At 43.4% G+C, this 16,801-nt stretch overlaps 2 protein-coding genes across 5 annotated transcripts in view; one reads left to right on the top strand and one right to left on the bottom strand.

Moving 5' to 3' along the window:
• Window positions 1–482, bottom strand: part of LOC142575631 (aminopeptidase NAALADL1-like) — a 39,296-nt gene extending 38,814 nt beyond the window's left edge. Inside the window, exon 1 of one of the 2 annotated variants that reach the window (XM_075685146.1) lies at window positions 338–482. The gene's annotated coding sequence lies outside the window, so the exon portion shown is untranslated. The remainder of the gene's footprint in view (window positions 1–337) is intronic. The other variant, XM_075685147.1, reaches the window with a different exon arrangement.
• A 208-nt stretch (window positions 483–690) lies between these two features.
• On the top strand, window positions 691–16,726 carry LOC142575629 (solute carrier family 35 member E2A-like). Of its 3 annotated transcripts, XM_075685143.1 has the most exons (8): window positions 692–941; window positions 1,039–1,197; window positions 2,776–3,099; window positions 4,161–4,284; window positions 7,322–7,570; window positions 9,254–9,307; window positions 10,531–10,734; window positions 11,559–16,726. In XM_075685143.1, exons 2-8 carry the CDS (start codon window positions 1,170–1,172, stop codon window positions 11,761–11,763), a joined length of 1,188 nt encoding a protein of 395 aa, XP_075541258.1. In that variant the 5' UTR covers window positions 692–941; window positions 1,039–1,169; the 3' UTR covers window positions 11,764–16,726. The 3 variants fall into 3 exon arrangements, with proteins under 3 accessions (XP_075541260.1, XP_075541258.1, XP_075541259.1); XM_075685145.1 differs by lacking the exon at window positions 1,039–1,197 and having other exon boundaries at window positions 691–941; XM_075685144.1 differs by lacking the exon at window positions 1,039–1,197 and having other exon boundaries at window positions 692–872.
• Window positions 16,727–16,801: the final 75 nt, after the last annotated feature.

Genomic DNA, 16,801 nt, shown 5'->3' with positions numbered 1-16,801 from the left:
TAAATCGATCGGAAATTTACAAACAAAATGTAAACTATTCACCCGGCAACGAGCACAGCTAGCGCACAACCAATGCGCCGGATTTCTTGTAGAATTGAATACGAAGCCTGAGATGCCTTCGGGTCATTTAATGTTGTGTATAAAAGCATGTTCGTCATGTACGAAGGACGACAGTTAGCTAGATTCGTGCAGCTAGCAAAGAGGAACGTGAGAACGGCGCGTTAAACACGCACTGCCGGAAGACCTGTAACGCGATGTCGCGATCGCTTAGTGTGTGTCGGTTGGATTGAACAGCGGCGTAGGGAGTCATTGATAGTATACAAGGAACCAACGGTACCTTGATCAAGCTGTCTTGATAGGCAACAGCAGAGAGCGGGCTTATTGCTCCGGCCGCAGATTTCGGACGAAACTGCTGCTGCACCGCTGACCGCCGGACCGCCCTCCTAGACTTCCGTCATTCACGCGTAGAAGTCACTGGCCCAACGAGCCCAACGTCGCGTGACGTCAATTTCTATAGATACAACAGCATCGCAACAAAAATGCCTTTCTTTTAGAAGCTTAATTTTTACTTTGTAAAGCGAAAGCCTACTATCTAGCCTGCAATCAGTGAAAAGCTCACAGTTTTATGGCTTTCATTTTTGGCTGCGTACAGCGAAATATGGATAGAATGTTAGCAACCACGCTTAAATAAAGATGGCGGCCTACACATAATTTTTATTTTTCGGTTTCGCAGTTTCGTTGACGTATGTCCACCGCAGGAAGGGCGAGCGGCGTATAGCACCGCCGGTAGCGCTCAGTCGTGATCGATTTTACGATGCTATCTTGTGGGAGTGATAACATGCACGATAACAGTTCGCTGCAGGGCAAGCACTGTACGTAGCCGTCAAATCGCGAAGCGATTCTCGCATGCACGGTTGCACGTACGTCATCGACGTAAAAATGTGCGTCGCCTTGAAGCGGCCCCGACGTTGAACTAATAGCACTATTTCTTTCTTTTTTTGTTTCTTTCATTTGTTCACTGAATTTCGCTTGCTGTAGGTGAAGCAAGTGGCGCAGGCGGCGACGTGCATTAAACATATACGCTGTCTTCCACGTGTGTAAACGTTGACGGGTTCGCGACACGCCAGCTAGGTCGCGGGTATTGCGTGACTTTCGTTTTTCTACGTAGAATGAATGGAGCTGCAACATGTCATCAGGGTATGCTATTGCGATTTTGGTCGATACTTGCGTTTTGTATCAAACCACAGAAGTTTCGGAAAGTTTAAATCTCTAGCCAATAAGTTTGTGCAGACATTTTACACTTCCCTGCACACGCGACTAATGTGCCAGATTAGTGTGTACAATTTTGACTTGCTGCAGTTTATGTTGTCTCGGCAAATGTAAATAACTTGAACTGTACCTCTTCTTCCGCCAGTGGACCTTAACTCGTCAACGAAGGCAGAACCATTTCTGCTCTGTCCGTAACTGTAGAATATAGCATAGCACAAGACCATAAGCCGTGATTACATCACCGACTACCTTAATTACAGAGGGGAGAAAAAGTCGTTTAAGGACTCATTTTGAACACAAATGTGAGGCATTCTCTACAAATATTTGAGGCTGCTAAGATAAAAAAATACACTGCAGCAACTTTATCAGGAGATCTTAGTATATCTTAAGAAGCTTACATTGTATAATATCACCATTTCCCTCCTTAGCATCAGTGCTGACATTCCACATTCAGAGGCAAAATTTGTCCCTACTAGAGCATGCAAATTGTTTTCAGGATCCTTCTGTCCTTTAAACAGGCGCAGCGGGTGCTTTGATTAAAGGTTTTTTGCTAGGTACAAACTGGCACTCGAGATGAAGGGCGAAGCTACAAAATTTTTGTTTGCTACTACTTTCTATTATTCTCACCTTCTTCATCCACTCACTGAACAGCATTGTGGCAACTTTGTATTGCCCTTCTCAGTAAACAATTTAAGCACAGAAATAGGCATTGGTGTAATGAAGGGGTTAAGTAGCAATGTCACCACCAAATCCATCAGTCTTCACATTTCTGTTTCTTCAACAAGCAAGTGCCCAATGAACGTGCTGTTGGGAAGTGCATCACTTTGAAAGAGGAAATCAAGAGCGGTGCAGAAAAGATGCAAGAAAGAAGTGTGCAGCATGCACCATCTTTATTGTTTTGTTTTGTGGGTGTCTGTGCTGTGTTAAACCTTCTGTGTTCAACGACAAAGTCACTTGCACAATGCTTGAACCTAGGTCTTCGGCAGAAGAACCTTTGAAGAGACATGAAAGCGGAATGTTATGCTAGCCTGTGTTAGTAAATTACACTTCTCAAACAGCAAAATGGTTATTTGTACTGCGAGAGGAAGCTTGGTAAGCTAGAATAAGTTAATAAAATCTTTATTTCAAGAAAGGGGCTGCTCTCAGCCACTGTTTGGGATTAGACAGAAAAGAAGGAAAAAGAAAAGATGGGCAGTGACACTAGCTTTAAGTTCTTGTACCGGTTGATTGTGACATCATGTATTTTGAGGGTGTCTACTCCAGTATTATTAACTATTTGTCGGTAAAAAAAAAAGGGCCTACATTCCTTTTATGAGTGTCTTATGGGCTACATTCCATTATTATGGGTGTCTCCAGTATTATACCATATTTGTTTCTCTCATTTTGTCCTGTGCCGCACTGTAGATATAATTTTGTGTACACTACTGCCGTGTCTTGCACGGAGACAGCACTATCTGTTATAATGGTAACAATAACAAATAGCAAAAATTCTCTTCCCACACATAGAAGCAGACGACATGGTCGGAGAGCAAGCCAGCCGGATGGATGGTGGTGACTGCGTGGTGAAGGGCTCCGTGTTTAGTGAACAGCTGAGCAGACATCACCGTGGCAGCACCGGCCACAAGGAAGATGCCATGAGCGGACTGCCTTTTCACGGACCTTCGTCACGGGAGGTGGAGCTGGCCAGTGTGCCAGTCCTCGAGCGACGAAGCGGACTGTACAGCAGTGGAGCAGTGGTTGTGCTCGTCGTCTGGTACTTCTTCAGCTTCACCACACTGGTGCTGAACAAGTGCATCCTCTCTTACCAGGCTGGGGACCCTGTAGTGCTAGGTACGTGAAGCTGGAGATTGGTGGAATTTTATGTACTGTCAGCATAGATTCAAACCGCAAACAAATCAGAGGCAACCAAGATGTGTTGTTGAGTTTCCAGCTACACCATTATTTGTAACAGTGGCTTCATTCCAGTTCTAAAACGTACCTTCCATGCTTAAAGACCGGCTGTGAAACGATTGGACATAGCACTCTCTTGCGATTACAAGTAATGATTGCTCTGAATAGTTTTTCTCTTGTTCACGTTTCAGTTATACTGATGGTACATGTAAACAGCACAGCTGACCAGCCATACTCGTAACATTGCTCTAGCTAATGTGCCACTAAGACGGAGCAGTTAATGACGGAAGAAACACACGGCATACAGGAGCGCCAACTTTACAGTGGTCAGCGATTGCTCTCAGCGTAAATTTATATGTGAAATTCGACTTGCCTGAAACCCACGAGACATCACAGATGGCTGACAGCAGTTCCACTTTCTTGTCCAGCGCCGCTACTGATACCACTAATGATTTTTTGCTTCTGTGATAAAATATGCTTGTATTATGTCTCTCTCATCACGTGTGTGTGTTTTCTTTCTTTAATGTCCTATCTTTGTGCTGCTGTCCACATTATAACTCTGGTCACATGCTCGTGTAGCAGTTTGAAGGTAAACATTTGACTGAAATCAATCTGGTATATATGGATTGGGTTATACTAAACATCGGGTCAGACTAATTGAAAGTGTTTGTGTAATTGGTAATCTGACTGGTAATCTAATTGGCAGTATGGTATTTGGCAGCCTGGTCTGTAACATGATCTGCGGAGATCGCATTTCTAACACTGCCCTCTACAGTTGACTTCTGTTCACTCAAATCCAAAAAGGCATTCAATGCTGGGTAAAGGTAGCCAAAGTTCAAATCAAAAGAGGTTCTTGGTAAGCACAGGTACCTTTTGAGGCCTTTCAACTAGGTCGAACTATTGAGCTCACAGGAAATGACTGTATTTTGCAAGGATTCTCATCAACATCGAAATGTGCGCCATAACATTTTGTTGCGTGTGTATGCTTGCCACCATTTCAGCCGCAGTGCAGATGTGCTGCTGCTTCATCTGTGGCTACGTCCAGATGCAGATGACTGCCAGACGGAAGCTGTCCCACGAGAACTCTCCTAGGGCACATAATGTCATCCTCGTTGGGTCGCTACGGTGAGCCACGTTCTGCCTAGATTGACTCTCCTGAAGCTGGCTCGTGAATTCGCAGGGTCTCGGCAACAATGTGTAAATGACGCTCGGGAACCTACTAAGTTTTTCTTCGCATACCGGAAAATAGCTAAAAAGTCCCATGTGTGCCCCCCTTTCACATTTCTTTTTTTTGAGGAAATTCTGATGAGACATCACTCTTTCTCGGCTTCACAGTTAGTAGTCTGGCAGCATTTAACATGATAAAAAGCAGTAAAAATAAAGCTTTGGCTCAGGGCCAACTTTGAGTCCACCCATTCAAATATATGTAAAATGCAGAAATGCTCTCACGAGACAACCACTGCAGTGACTTGAATGAAATTTGTCACATTTAAAGCCGAAAGGGAAGCTCTACGATGTCCATTTCAAACTTATGGGCTTGTATGTTTTACAAAAGTTGCCAAAATTGATAATTAAAGAAAATAATTGTGGCAGGAAGTTCAAATATACTTTACACTAAAACTAGATATATACTTCTGTAAACTGCATCTGTTAGAGCATTTAAAGCAGACAAAATTGATATATGAGCTAACATCCTAAATGAAATTTTTACAAGGTTTACAACAGTTTTGCAAAAGACCCTGTCACGAATAAGTGGTATATTTGAGAGTGTTGTACTATTGCACTTTTACTGCACTTTTGTCTGCTTTACATGTACTAACAGGTGCAGTTTACAAAATTGCGATATTGTTATTCATTGCTGGGTTACAGAGATGAAAACTTGATACTCAAGTTATTATTCTTTTTTCATGTTTGATTTTTAAAGGTTTTTAGAAAAAAAAAAAGAAACAAGTTGACTAAGTTGACTGGATAAATGAAAAAATCTGCTTCCTACAGCTACTAGATTAAAATTTTTTCTTTTAAATGCGCCAAGCCTCGTGAAAATCGGTGCAGTGGTCGCAGACAAAAACAATTTCCCTTTTCCTGTGTATTTAGATAGGAGCTCCCAAGCTAAAGCTTCCATTTAAAGGGGCCCTGAAACAATTCTAGAGCATAAAAGAAATGTCGCCGATCTGTACAAGAGGCTCCTGTGAACATGCGAGTCAAATATCATCGCACTGCATTCAGCAGGGAATTTACACTCTTACGTGTCAGAAACAGCGAGAATTCACTTGCGCTGATTTCCGCAATGTTGTCATGCAACATCATCACAAGCAGCTGGACCCACCAACAGCTATTAACTGATTTCGTGATCGCGAGAACATTCTCAGTAATACATAATTGCCAATAGTATTTAGTTAAATAAATGAAACATATATATGTCTGTGATATCTCAAAAAGACAGAAAAATAGTTTCTTTGTTGCATTGCAGGTCTGCGCACAGCAATTGTGCATAGCTGCATCGGCTGCACGTGATCTCCGAGATAGTAGTGGTGTTCTGCGTAGCGTAGTCTATCGTGGCTGCCACAGGGTACTGCGGCGAGCCCTTTCACTGCCGAGACGCCTAACCTTTGCTCGGGGCTTTGCGCCCTTGGCTTCTCTCCTGCGTTGCTTCCAGTGCGCTAGTGGAGACGAAAAGCGATAGGGAGCTGTGCATCGGTATGATAACTGCACTTGAAGAATGAGAAAAACTTTTGCGGCATGAAATTCTATGGTTAGTTGTAAAAGTGTTTCAGGGCTCCTTGAAGAAATATTGCAGCTAAAACCAGTTGGTATTAAAAAGTGCTTAAAGCAATTCTCATTGTAAAAGTAATGTCAAGAGCCTTTGCTTTGTTGTAGGTAGTATCTGTTATTTCGAGCTTATATTTGTTAAATATTCGGCACACCTTTCCAAGTTCTCATTCAAAGGTAGGTTTAGTTTTTCTTTCTCTTAGTACTGTGCAGCAACAAGTTTCAGGTAGAAACTTTCTCCGCTTAGTAAATGTAGGGGGATTTGAGACCATATTGTTCACACTGCTGCCTGAATTTGGATCGATGGTGGGTAGCAGAAACTGGGTAATAATTGCCAATAATCCTAGCTATTGGTATATTTGTTTTCTTTATGAATAGCTTTAGCACCCACAGTACAATTGCAGTAGTCCACACTGCAGGCACTGTCCCAAGAGACAGGCTGCCGTTAGTGCTAACAGTTTTATTGATGTACATGTGGCACAGTTGGTTGCAGTCACAGTTTCCTACAAAATTTACCAGCGGGAACCGTGGCACCAGAATCATTCTACTACCATGGGAATTATGGTTAATATGTGGGTTTGTCTAATTCTTGTGCTTGTGGCTTCAGACCTTCTTGTGGCTTTATTTACAATGCTCTATCTGCCTTTATTGGCCTAGATTTCGAAGCAGTCCTATTCTTTTTTTTTTTTTTAAGCCTGAAGGCCATAATAAGACCATGCACATGCAGAATCACTTCAACATGTTGCATTTGTAATGTAGTGTTCAGTTGAAAGTGATGAGGTTGCGAAATCATAAAGCCGTTTGAAGCCGAAGGGATGAAGTTTAGGCAAATCCGTCTATAAACCATCGTTCCCAAGCTTGCGGAACCACCATGCTTGCCACTTTCATAAACGTTAGCGCCAGAGTTTGCTCCAGTAATTTTTGTAGAAAACTGTTGTTGAAGCATCACTTTTTCGAAATAAAGGTTCCAGTTTGATGTTAGCTGAGGCTTGTTATTGTTAATTCTGTTTATCCTTTGGCATGACACAATGATGATAAGTATTGAGACAATCCTATGACAGCGTCTCGCAGTCGATGCTGCGAATTCAGATGGAAATCGGTTAGCTTCAGTTCCAAGTAAAATAATAATAATAATAATAAAAAATTCATTTCAGTTTGGCGCCATTGAACACCCAGCAGACGTGCAAATTCAGCTTGAAAATCCCCTGATAACAGGTGTCACTAAGAAAAATTTATTGCCTGTCAACACTTACAGCCTCAGATACATACAACAGCAGTCGTCTCGCTGCTACCACCTGCTGCTGACATTTTCTGTTTTTGTCTTCCCCGATTAGGAATGGATGGCACGCAATTCGACCCCGTTGCCTCAAGTGCCGCTCCTGCGCGTTTTCAGGTTTAGCACGGTGTTCCTGGGCCTGGTGGCGTTGTGGTACGTGCCAGTGTCGTTTGCAGAAACGGTGAAGAGCTCGGCGCCCGTGTTCACCGTGGTCATCTCGCGGCTGGTGCTGGGCGAAATGACCACCTGGCTGGTCAACCTGAGCCTCTTCCCAGTCATGGGAGGCCTGGCCCTGTGCAGCGCGAACGAGCTGAGCTTCAACGTGCCGGGCTTTATTGCTTCGCTTTCCACTAATCTCTCGGAGTGGTGAGCGCACACCTGCAGCTCTCCCGAAGTTTCCGTGAAGTTCATGAATTTGACCTCGTCTTATAATTTTGGGAATGTTGCATTGCTTTTTGCAAAAAATAGATTCAGTTCGCGACGAAGTTTCGCTTGTCGGTCCCTGAACCTACTTTTGGAAGTGTTCTGATGGTGAAAGGATGCAAGAAACGTACTTGCTTCGAACAAGTTTACACAGACAAGTTCCCAAAGAAGGTGGTATCGGCAACACTAAAGTCACTGAAAAATCGCTGCAATCTAAAAACAGTGTGTGGCATGTTAGTAGTATTTAGTGTGCAAAGTTTGTTGCTGCATGGGTGCTGTGTGTAAACGTATCTCATCTTTATTTAAGTGTGAATGTGCGCCTACCACAAAATATTACAGACCATGAAATCTGAGAAAAAGCTGAATGTCTCCGCAACCTCACAACGCAGCCTGGTATTTGCATTTCGGGCCTCGACTAGAATATGCTAACAGCATTGTTGTGTACAGTTTTACTGGCTACTGCTTCAGGCTGATTGGGAAACAAACGCTGATAGGGAAACAAACAATTCCATGGTCCGCAAACTTTTGAGGGCGGGTGTACCTCTGTAAAGGTACACCCGGCCCGAAATTATAAAGGTTCACAGGTTGGCAGCTAGGCAGGCACAGCTGAAGCTTTGACTTTTGTTGAGAAAAGACTTAATAAAGTACAAACCGAACCAAAGAATGATGTCAGTGATATTAGCTGGTTCAATGCAAGGTTTGCACATTTGACTCGGAATTCAAGGGCAACGCAAGGACTGTTCAAATGCCGCTCGTGACCCCACTATTCAAGAAATTCAAGGAAGACATTTATTTTCAAGCAGTTTTAAGGGTGCTTGAGTTCTTTTTTTCCAAATTCAGGGGTTTTCAAGGATTTCAAGTATGAACACTGGTTGAGTGTGATTTTGTAGTTGTGTCTTCTTTCTATGCCTCCCCCTTCCCTTGAATTCACTGTCAAACCTCACATACTAATGCTAACATGGTGTGTGGTCATGCCGTGCTACTTTAATAGCCCCGTGGGACCACATGGGAATTATCTGTTGTGCTATACTTAGTCTAACGTACCATTCTTGAGATAAGTAATTCGGTACTGACTTATACTGTTCGCACAGACTACTTCACCTGCTTAGGACCATAAATCTCAGCCCCTCTGAACGTTCACCTGTGCCTGTGTTGCGAGTTTAAAAAATGTTCAGACATAATGTCAGCGTGGTTTATGCAAGACAGGAACAGTTTAGTAACAGATTTATCGTAAGTCTCTGGAACCTCTCAGAAATGTTCTGCTACAATGGGCTTAAAGTAGGCTGCTCTGCTGCCGATGATGATGACAGCGCAGTGCGCTTGCTTGTGTTCTGGGTGTAACAGTCAAAAGTGTGGCCTAGCGGGTTCGATTCCCATTAACAAAGATTATTTCATGAATAGTTTTATCTATCGGGCATCATTGCAGTGTCACGTTACAATTATCCACATCCGTCAACAATAGCTGCATTTGTCGGACTGCACTGAAAAAAACCGTCAGCCAATATTTTTATGTCTTGACTGCATAGCAAAGTCCGTTTTATAGCCTATGTTTAGACTATTTCCTATGGTTGGTCTCGTGACATGTAACGAGTATGTCCATCTTGCTAACGGCATCTATTGGGTCAGTTTTCAGAACGTCTTCTCCAAGCGCCTGCTCACCGACGAGAAGGTCAAGCTGCTGTGAGTGATCCTGCCAACTTTATGACACTTTCTTCGCCTGTGCCATTGACTCATTTGTTAACTTATGCATTTTGCATGCAGTCTATGGGTGGCATCTCGGTATGCAGCATAGTCGCCTGTTTACATTGACTCTCTGTCAAAGTTGTCCGTTGATTACCAGCTATACTCCGTCTCATATTTAGCAGGTAACACTGCAAAAGGTTGAGGTGCTTCCTGCACAGCCTGCATTCGCAGCCAAAGATAGGGCTTTACCCTTTGGAGAAAGAAAGTAATAAAACATTGCATACCTGCAGCAGAGGTTCAGTGGCTATGATGCACTGATGCTGAGCTTAATAATTAATTTATGGTGCTTTATGTGCCAAAACCACTTTCTGATTATGAGGCACACCGTAGTGGAAGACTCCGGAAATTTTGACCACCTGGGGTTATTTAACGTGCGTCTAAATCTAAGCACACGGGTGTTTTCGCATTTCGCCCCCATTGAAATGCGGCCGCCGTGGCCGGGATTCGATCCCACGACCTCATGCTCAGCAGCCTAACACCATAGCCACTGAGCAACCATGGTGGGTGATGCTGAGCTTGAGGTCACTAGTTCGATTCCTGGTGTACTTTGATTTTGGTACACGTTAACCTTGGTTGGTCGAAATTAATTTGGAAATTAGTCTGATATTAGGAAGCTTGAGTATCGTTTCATCTAGAGGCTTTTTTTTTTTAAATTTTATCATACTTTACTGGGATGGAGATTTGCATATTATGGTAGCTCAATGGCTAAGGAATTCTATGGCAGCATGACGTAGTGGGTTCAACTGCCGCCCATGGCGGCCACGTTTCTACAAGGGCAGAATGCAGTAATGCTTATTTACTGCTGTTTTGGTGCATCCTAGAGAAGCCCCAGGGGGTTCTGAAATAATTCGGATCTTCCAATTACAGCATCTTCTTAGCCAACACGTTTATTTGGCACATTAAATTCAATCAATCAGTCTATCAGTTGGTCAGACAATCAGATACCAACAAATAGTGCATGGTGCGCTCGCCCAAATTTCAGTACTTTTCCAACCAATAGAGCAATCATGTTTCTTGTGCTGATCAATCAGACACTTGAAGAAGCAGCCAATCAACGGAGCAGTCAAATTTGTTGTGCTGATAAATCGATCGATCAATGAATCAATTTGATTTCTTGCACTGAGTACACCTCCTCCCTCTTTCTTGGGGTTCACCCACAGGCCTGTGGAGCTCCAGTGCTACACTAGCCTGAGTTCGGTGTTCATCCTGGTGCCCACCATGTTGGCCCTGGTGGACTTTGGCAAGGTGTGGGAGACCACGTCGTGGGCTACGATGGGCACACTGTTGCTGGGGGGCCTGTCGTTCCACTGCCAAAGCTTTACAGAGTACATCCTGCTGGGCTACATCTCGCCTGTCACCCACAGGTGGGTCATTGCTCAGTTTACGGTGACACTAGAGCAGGATTTGTACAGTGGGACGAATAGCTAATTCAGTTTGCATACAGGCGTGGTGTGGCTCAGTGTTGCCAAGTCGCACTGCACGCAAGCATGCTGTAGAGACAGTCTGCTTGTGGAGCAATTCAGCTCTGCTCAGTCACGTCTCTCAACCCTCATCAATAATTCTACGTCAAGGTTTTAGATAAAAGTAAAGACAAGCTGATGTGTGTAATTCTAGAAGCCATGGCTATCAATGGGAGAGGGCATTAGTGCACTATCAATTCTACTTGGGGAAAAAAAAAACTGCAACACCAGTCTGTTAGACTAATAAATTGGCATAAGAAATTAAAATTCAGCAGTGTGTCATGCGTCTTCTTCCCTGCTGTCCATGTTAGTGTTTTATGCTGCAACTCTTTTTTTGCAAGTGCTTGACCACGTCACATTCATCTGCGAACTGATTCAGTAATCCCACCGGCCGTATGAATCTATACTTAAGATAAATCCCTAGCTCCAAAGCCGGTTCAGAATTCCTTGGTTAAACACTGAGGTGCTCTCCCACCGAACCAGTTTGAATCAAATTTTTTGGATATAAAAGAGAGATTTAATTTTTTTGATTGCTGGTAAGAGATTTTCGCTGAAGAACCGTGAAAAAAATTTTCCAAGAGAGTGTACAAATAAAAGCCCCTTTTGCAGCATTCGTGGTGTGGGGAAACTCGCCGTGAGATCAGTCTGTATTGCATAAGCTTGTCATAATACGCTGTCACTTTTTTTCTTTAACACACTTTTTCTTTTCTTTCATTTCTCATTTTCAGCGTTGCAAACACAGTCAAGCGGGCGCTCATGATCTGGCTGTCTGTGCTGGTGTTTGGCAACCAAGTCACATTCCTCAGCGGTCTAGGGACACTCATTGTCATTGCGGGCGTATTCCTGTACAACCATGCACGGAACGTTGCTGCCACTCTATACCAATACGATGTGACGCTCAGTACCGTCAAGGTTACTGACCATGATGTCTGATGGGTTTGGGTTTTAGGAACAAGGCTGCGGTGTCTTTTCTGCCAAGTCTGGCGTATGCACCAGAAGCAGATCTTTGTGCAGTCGTTGGCTGCTGTTCATAGAAGCATTCACAAAGACAAAAATCCCGGTTCCGTATTCAACTTGACCTGTAGCTTGCATTTCTTGCCCATTGCTTCACTGCAAGAGGTCCTTGAGGTCAAAATCTGTGGAATTTCTAAAAAAATCTAGGATGAAAATGACAACCTTACTTCAAGGCAGCCGACATAAAGAATTGTCGCGTCAGTGGGAAATGCACAGGATAGCGTCGCTTTTGCTATGCCTTTCCAAGTGAAAGAACCAGAGTTTATTTTCGTTTTATTGAAAGGTAGAGATCTGCAGGACGGCTGTGGTAACAGCCGACCGCATTAGCACGACACCTGAAACCTGTTCCTACCTGTAGCCAAGTTTTGAGCATTGCGAGCATGAACTCTTTTGTGATTGTACACGTATACTGCTGCCACTCGAGGGCTTCTGGAAGAGTGTGTTCCTATGAGAACAGGCACAGGCATGCAGTAGGATGCCAACATATAGCGAAGCGCTCGCCTAAGACTGCATTTTGCGGGTCTTCAAAGTTCAGGTGAATTTTGGTGCGCGCTGTGGTATTTTTATGCACGACTTTAACAAATTCGTGACAATGTTTATACTACTTGTATGTATTCCCCATATGTATAAGGAACTTTTGTCCTTGATGAAGAGACAAATCTCGGTGTTGTACAGAGTCATTCCCTATTTAAGGACTTCAATGTTTTTGCCGTGCAGTGATTGTGAAAAATTGTACGCCTAGATTGCATGAAGCTTCGGCTATAACAGTTTGCTTCTGTCGCCGATACATTGAACTGAAATGAAACTGGCTTTCTTGCCTCTTTTTTTTGTCAGGATCTTCCAGAAATTTTCTTGAGCTCAGAATGAACTAATCAATGCGCACATATTAATAGTTATGTACTCCTGCCACATCTGTCAGTTTTTCGGAATGCTTTATTAATGAACGTAATTGGTTCATTCATTAGTGGCTGTTGTGGGTAGCAAGTCCTGGCAAGTTTGTCATCGTGATAACCAGAGTCTGCAGCGAAGATGTTATCAGGTAGCTCTGCGGCAGGCACTGAATTACGCTGGCGTTTGAGACTTTAATTTCCGAGAAACTCGTCAGCTACCAACTGAAGCGACTTTAGACGCATGTTATACAGTCTAAAACGTACATTGTATTCTTGTAATGCACACTTACGTTTCTGTTGTACTGTTTGCTCACGTAGATGCTACAGAATCGCGAGGTGCATACAGTCTTTGTTTAATGCTTTGATTAATGCCAAACTGCATTAAAGCCAATGCTCTGTGCAATACATGAGGCGATGAGCACAAAGTACTTATGTTATTTGTGCATTGCTGTGCACTTTGGTTTAAGGGCACAGAGTGTAAACTGCAACACAGCAGCGAAGTGCAGTGATTTCAGCGCTAGTCATCAACTGTTGCAGCCTTCATAATGCCTGCTTGTTTTCTTTTTATTGTCACTTTTTCAGGTAGAGGCATTTCTTTTTTTGCTGAAGTGGCAATTTCGGGTAGCTTTGACACTAAGTGCCGAAAAAAATAAAATGGTTCATAAGGAAGCTGGTTTGATGAAGCAGCACATGTTGAGTGTACCTCTGTCTAAATTGAGAGCTTGCTCTTCATAGCCAGCGGCTGTTTGAGTGTGCCTTCACTATGACAGGCCTGGGGTCGTACAGTTGAACCCACTTATAATGATACTGGTTTTAACAATATATTGAATATAACAAACAAACAATGCACCGTCAATGTTTGTGTCTTCTGTGGCAAAACAAACTGCTCTGCAATGCTCCCATGCCCCATTATCGTTTATAACAAACCTGGCTACTGGGTGTGTGTGCCAAAAAAAAAAAAAAAAAAGGAAGGTGAGCTACTTTGTCATACTTGCCTTTAACCACGACATGCCTTCATTGCATCGCATCACCGACCTCTCTTGCCCCTCTTTTGCCTCTTTTCCACTCCATTGCCAACGTAGGAGAAGTTGAAGGGAGAGGGGCGACAAAGGTGTACCGTGCCAACCGTGCATGGCACAAGGTCGGGTGCGGAGAAGCAGCTCACATTTCATTGTGATAGCAATCATATGGACACTGAAGGCCAATTTTCGCTGTCATCGTCGCCGTAAGGTTCCGTATAAAGCCAAAGTGCGATAAGATTAAGGCTGCATACCATACGCAGTAGGTGCGAGGGTGAGCAGAGCAGGATGGCGGCTTGATGCGGTGGCATATTCTCGTGTGCACAAAGGGGGTAGCTAGAAGATGTACACATGCTAAGAGTTGGGGGTGGGGGGGGGAGGGGGCAGGTTTGCGTGTAACCTGCGGTGGGTTTGAACGCAAGGCGACCCGAGTTAGCTGATGACTGTGTGCACTGTGCTCTCACGCACCTCGTATGCGTTGAAGCAAGAGGCAGTGCAAAGGGGAAATTCGTTCACCGCTGGTGCTGGTGTTCATCATGGCAGCGTTCTCGGTCATCAAGTGAGATGTGTTCATGTTTGCCTGTGCACGCGTGACACCATGCTTGCCAATTTAGTTAGTCAGCAAATCTTTGCAGCAGCTTATACAGGTGACAAAATGACAAACCTTACTTCATATAGCTGTCTAATACATAATTTGCTATCACAATAAGGGCATCACTGTTCAGGTGAAACTGGAAAGTGCTTTTTTTTTCATTTCGGCACAGACACCCATTAGCCAGATTTAATTCTTACAGCCGATAATGTGGCGTGGGAATATGGTAGGAAGTGGTCTATTTTACCATGGAACACATAACAGTTCACAGTGGAGTACCTGCTCATTGTTACATCTGGGTAGTGTTAAAATCTGTAATGCCATAAGTGGGTTTGACTGTACTTTGTCTAATTAAACTGTTTGTCCCTTCAACTTTTTTCATGCAACCCTGTCAATAACATTGGGTTTTCTTGGCACTTGAATATTTTAGAAATGAGTTGGTCTGTATACCCAATTGCACTTTCTGTGGCATGTTTGAGTAAACGAGAGGAAGTGGATGCAAAGGGAAAAAAATTAGACGTCCCCATTGGCATTATTGTGATGTAGCATAGTTCTCAAGTGAAGTGACCGTCACCCGTAGTTGCACTGACGCATTGTGCCAGACTTTCACGTCGTGCAAAACTGATCAATCTTGAATCCGGTCCCTTACCACCAGCAGAGCATTGCAAACTTAGCTAATAAGTAATAAAACAGGAACTTTGCTGTTCAGCTGTTGACGGAAACTGTTTCTAATGCCTAACAACATATTTTTGCGTGCATAATCAAAAAAAAGAAAAGAAAGGAAACTGCAAGAAATTATGGATACAAAATGGGAGTGTTTGTAACAAGAGAACTTTGCATTTCAGTGCAGCTTCATGGCAACATGGAATACATTGCCGTGGAGCAGCACAAAAAAAATAAAGCAGCACCTTGTTTTTAAGAGAGCAGCAAATGAGTGTAGCCATGACTGAACATGCGAAACAAAATTTTTGCTGAAGCTTTACTTTTGTGCCGATGATCGTGCCAGGTTGATTATAAAGATTTTTATGTGGTCGTCAGCACAGACTTTTCTCTCACTCTTACGAGGGGCTGTAATGGGGGGAGGGGGGCATGTAGGGGAAGGCTATGCACGCGAAGATATGGTTAGGTTCATTCACATTAACAGTCTGAAATGGTTCAAAAACAGGGGCTGCGTTCTCGGCCGATCACTTTTGAGTATGTGATTACTTTCGCCACCATCGGCGTCTACGGGTGGCAGCCTTCCTAACACCGTGCCCCAAGTGCTTTCTCTCGTAGATGCCGACACCAGCCGGTGCAAGCCACGCAAAATCTTGTGAAAGTGATTGTGTCCCCAAAAAACTGCCTCACGGTGTACGATATGAAAATCATTTCCATCACAGAAATACAAATCCTTTTAGTTAATGGTAGAAACTCTCTTTCCCAATAGCATTCAATGGTGTTAATTATAATGTTCCTTGCCCAGCTGTGCACGTCAACAGTGTAAGCTCTCTCAGCTGGCTTGAACACCTGTGATAATGACAAAGTGTATGACAGAAAGTGTAACATTAAGCAATCATTCTGGAGAGAATTTCCTAGCTGCTGGACTATCAGCCTCTTCTCTGTTTCACAGCATTTCTTCTCGTGTGTTCATCGATCTTCATGCTTGTCAATTGCATTGTCATTCCAATTTTGGGTGGTTCTTTGTGCTCAAATTGCATATACACGCTTGTTTAAATATGTGGTGTGCATATTTATGTAGGCAATATAATGGACTGTCACTATATTGGTCATAAATGAAGATCACGGTGGACATGCCCAATGACAAGACGGTTTTCACTTGATGGTTTCTATGGGCGAGCTAGTGCAATTAGTCGAATCTCGATAATTCGAAGTTGAAGGGGCCTGAAAACGTTAAACGATGTTCGAATTAAATGAACCTCCTTTAATGGAGGACTTGAGTGCGTGAGGTGGTGCATGTGCTGGGAGGGTTGCTTCACAGCAGTGTGGTGTGTGCTGCCGTGAAGCCACACCTTAAGGCAAAGTTTGCATGTAACATACACCCCGACTTTATTTTTAAATTTTTTTAATGTTTGGTGCGCGCCAAAAATTTGAAACTTGCAACAAGAGACTGCCGGATCGGAGACACCACCGCGTCAGTTTGCGCTGCTGAGAGGGCAGTCGGCGGCGAGGAATTTCCAAAATAACCACCGCAAACGTTTGTGTGTTCGAATAACGGGGCATTTTTGCCCATTGAAATACATAATTTTGACAGGAGCACAGGGACAATTCGAATAAACCAGAAGTTCGGCTTAAGTGGTTTCGAATTAACGAGATTCCACTGTATGTTTACAGAAAAGTGATGTCATCTTGGCAACTCTCTGGAAAAAAAAAAAAAAAAGAAAGAGTGGGCATTGCGTATTTATTCTAGGTATGTGTTATCACTACCCTTCCTCCAGAAGAGAAGTGAATGTACAAAT

Source organism: Dermacentor variabilis, chromosome 3 (assembly GCF_050947875.1).
Source record: "Dermacentor variabilis isolate Ectoservices chromosome 3, ASM5094787v1, whole genome shotgun sequence".
Taxonomy (NCBI): Eukaryota; Metazoa; Arthropoda; class Arachnida; order Ixodida; family Ixodidae; genus Dermacentor; species Dermacentor variabilis.
The sequence above is the reverse complement of the archived record's forward strand: the minus strand, read 5'-3'. Positions and strand labels throughout refer to the sequence as shown.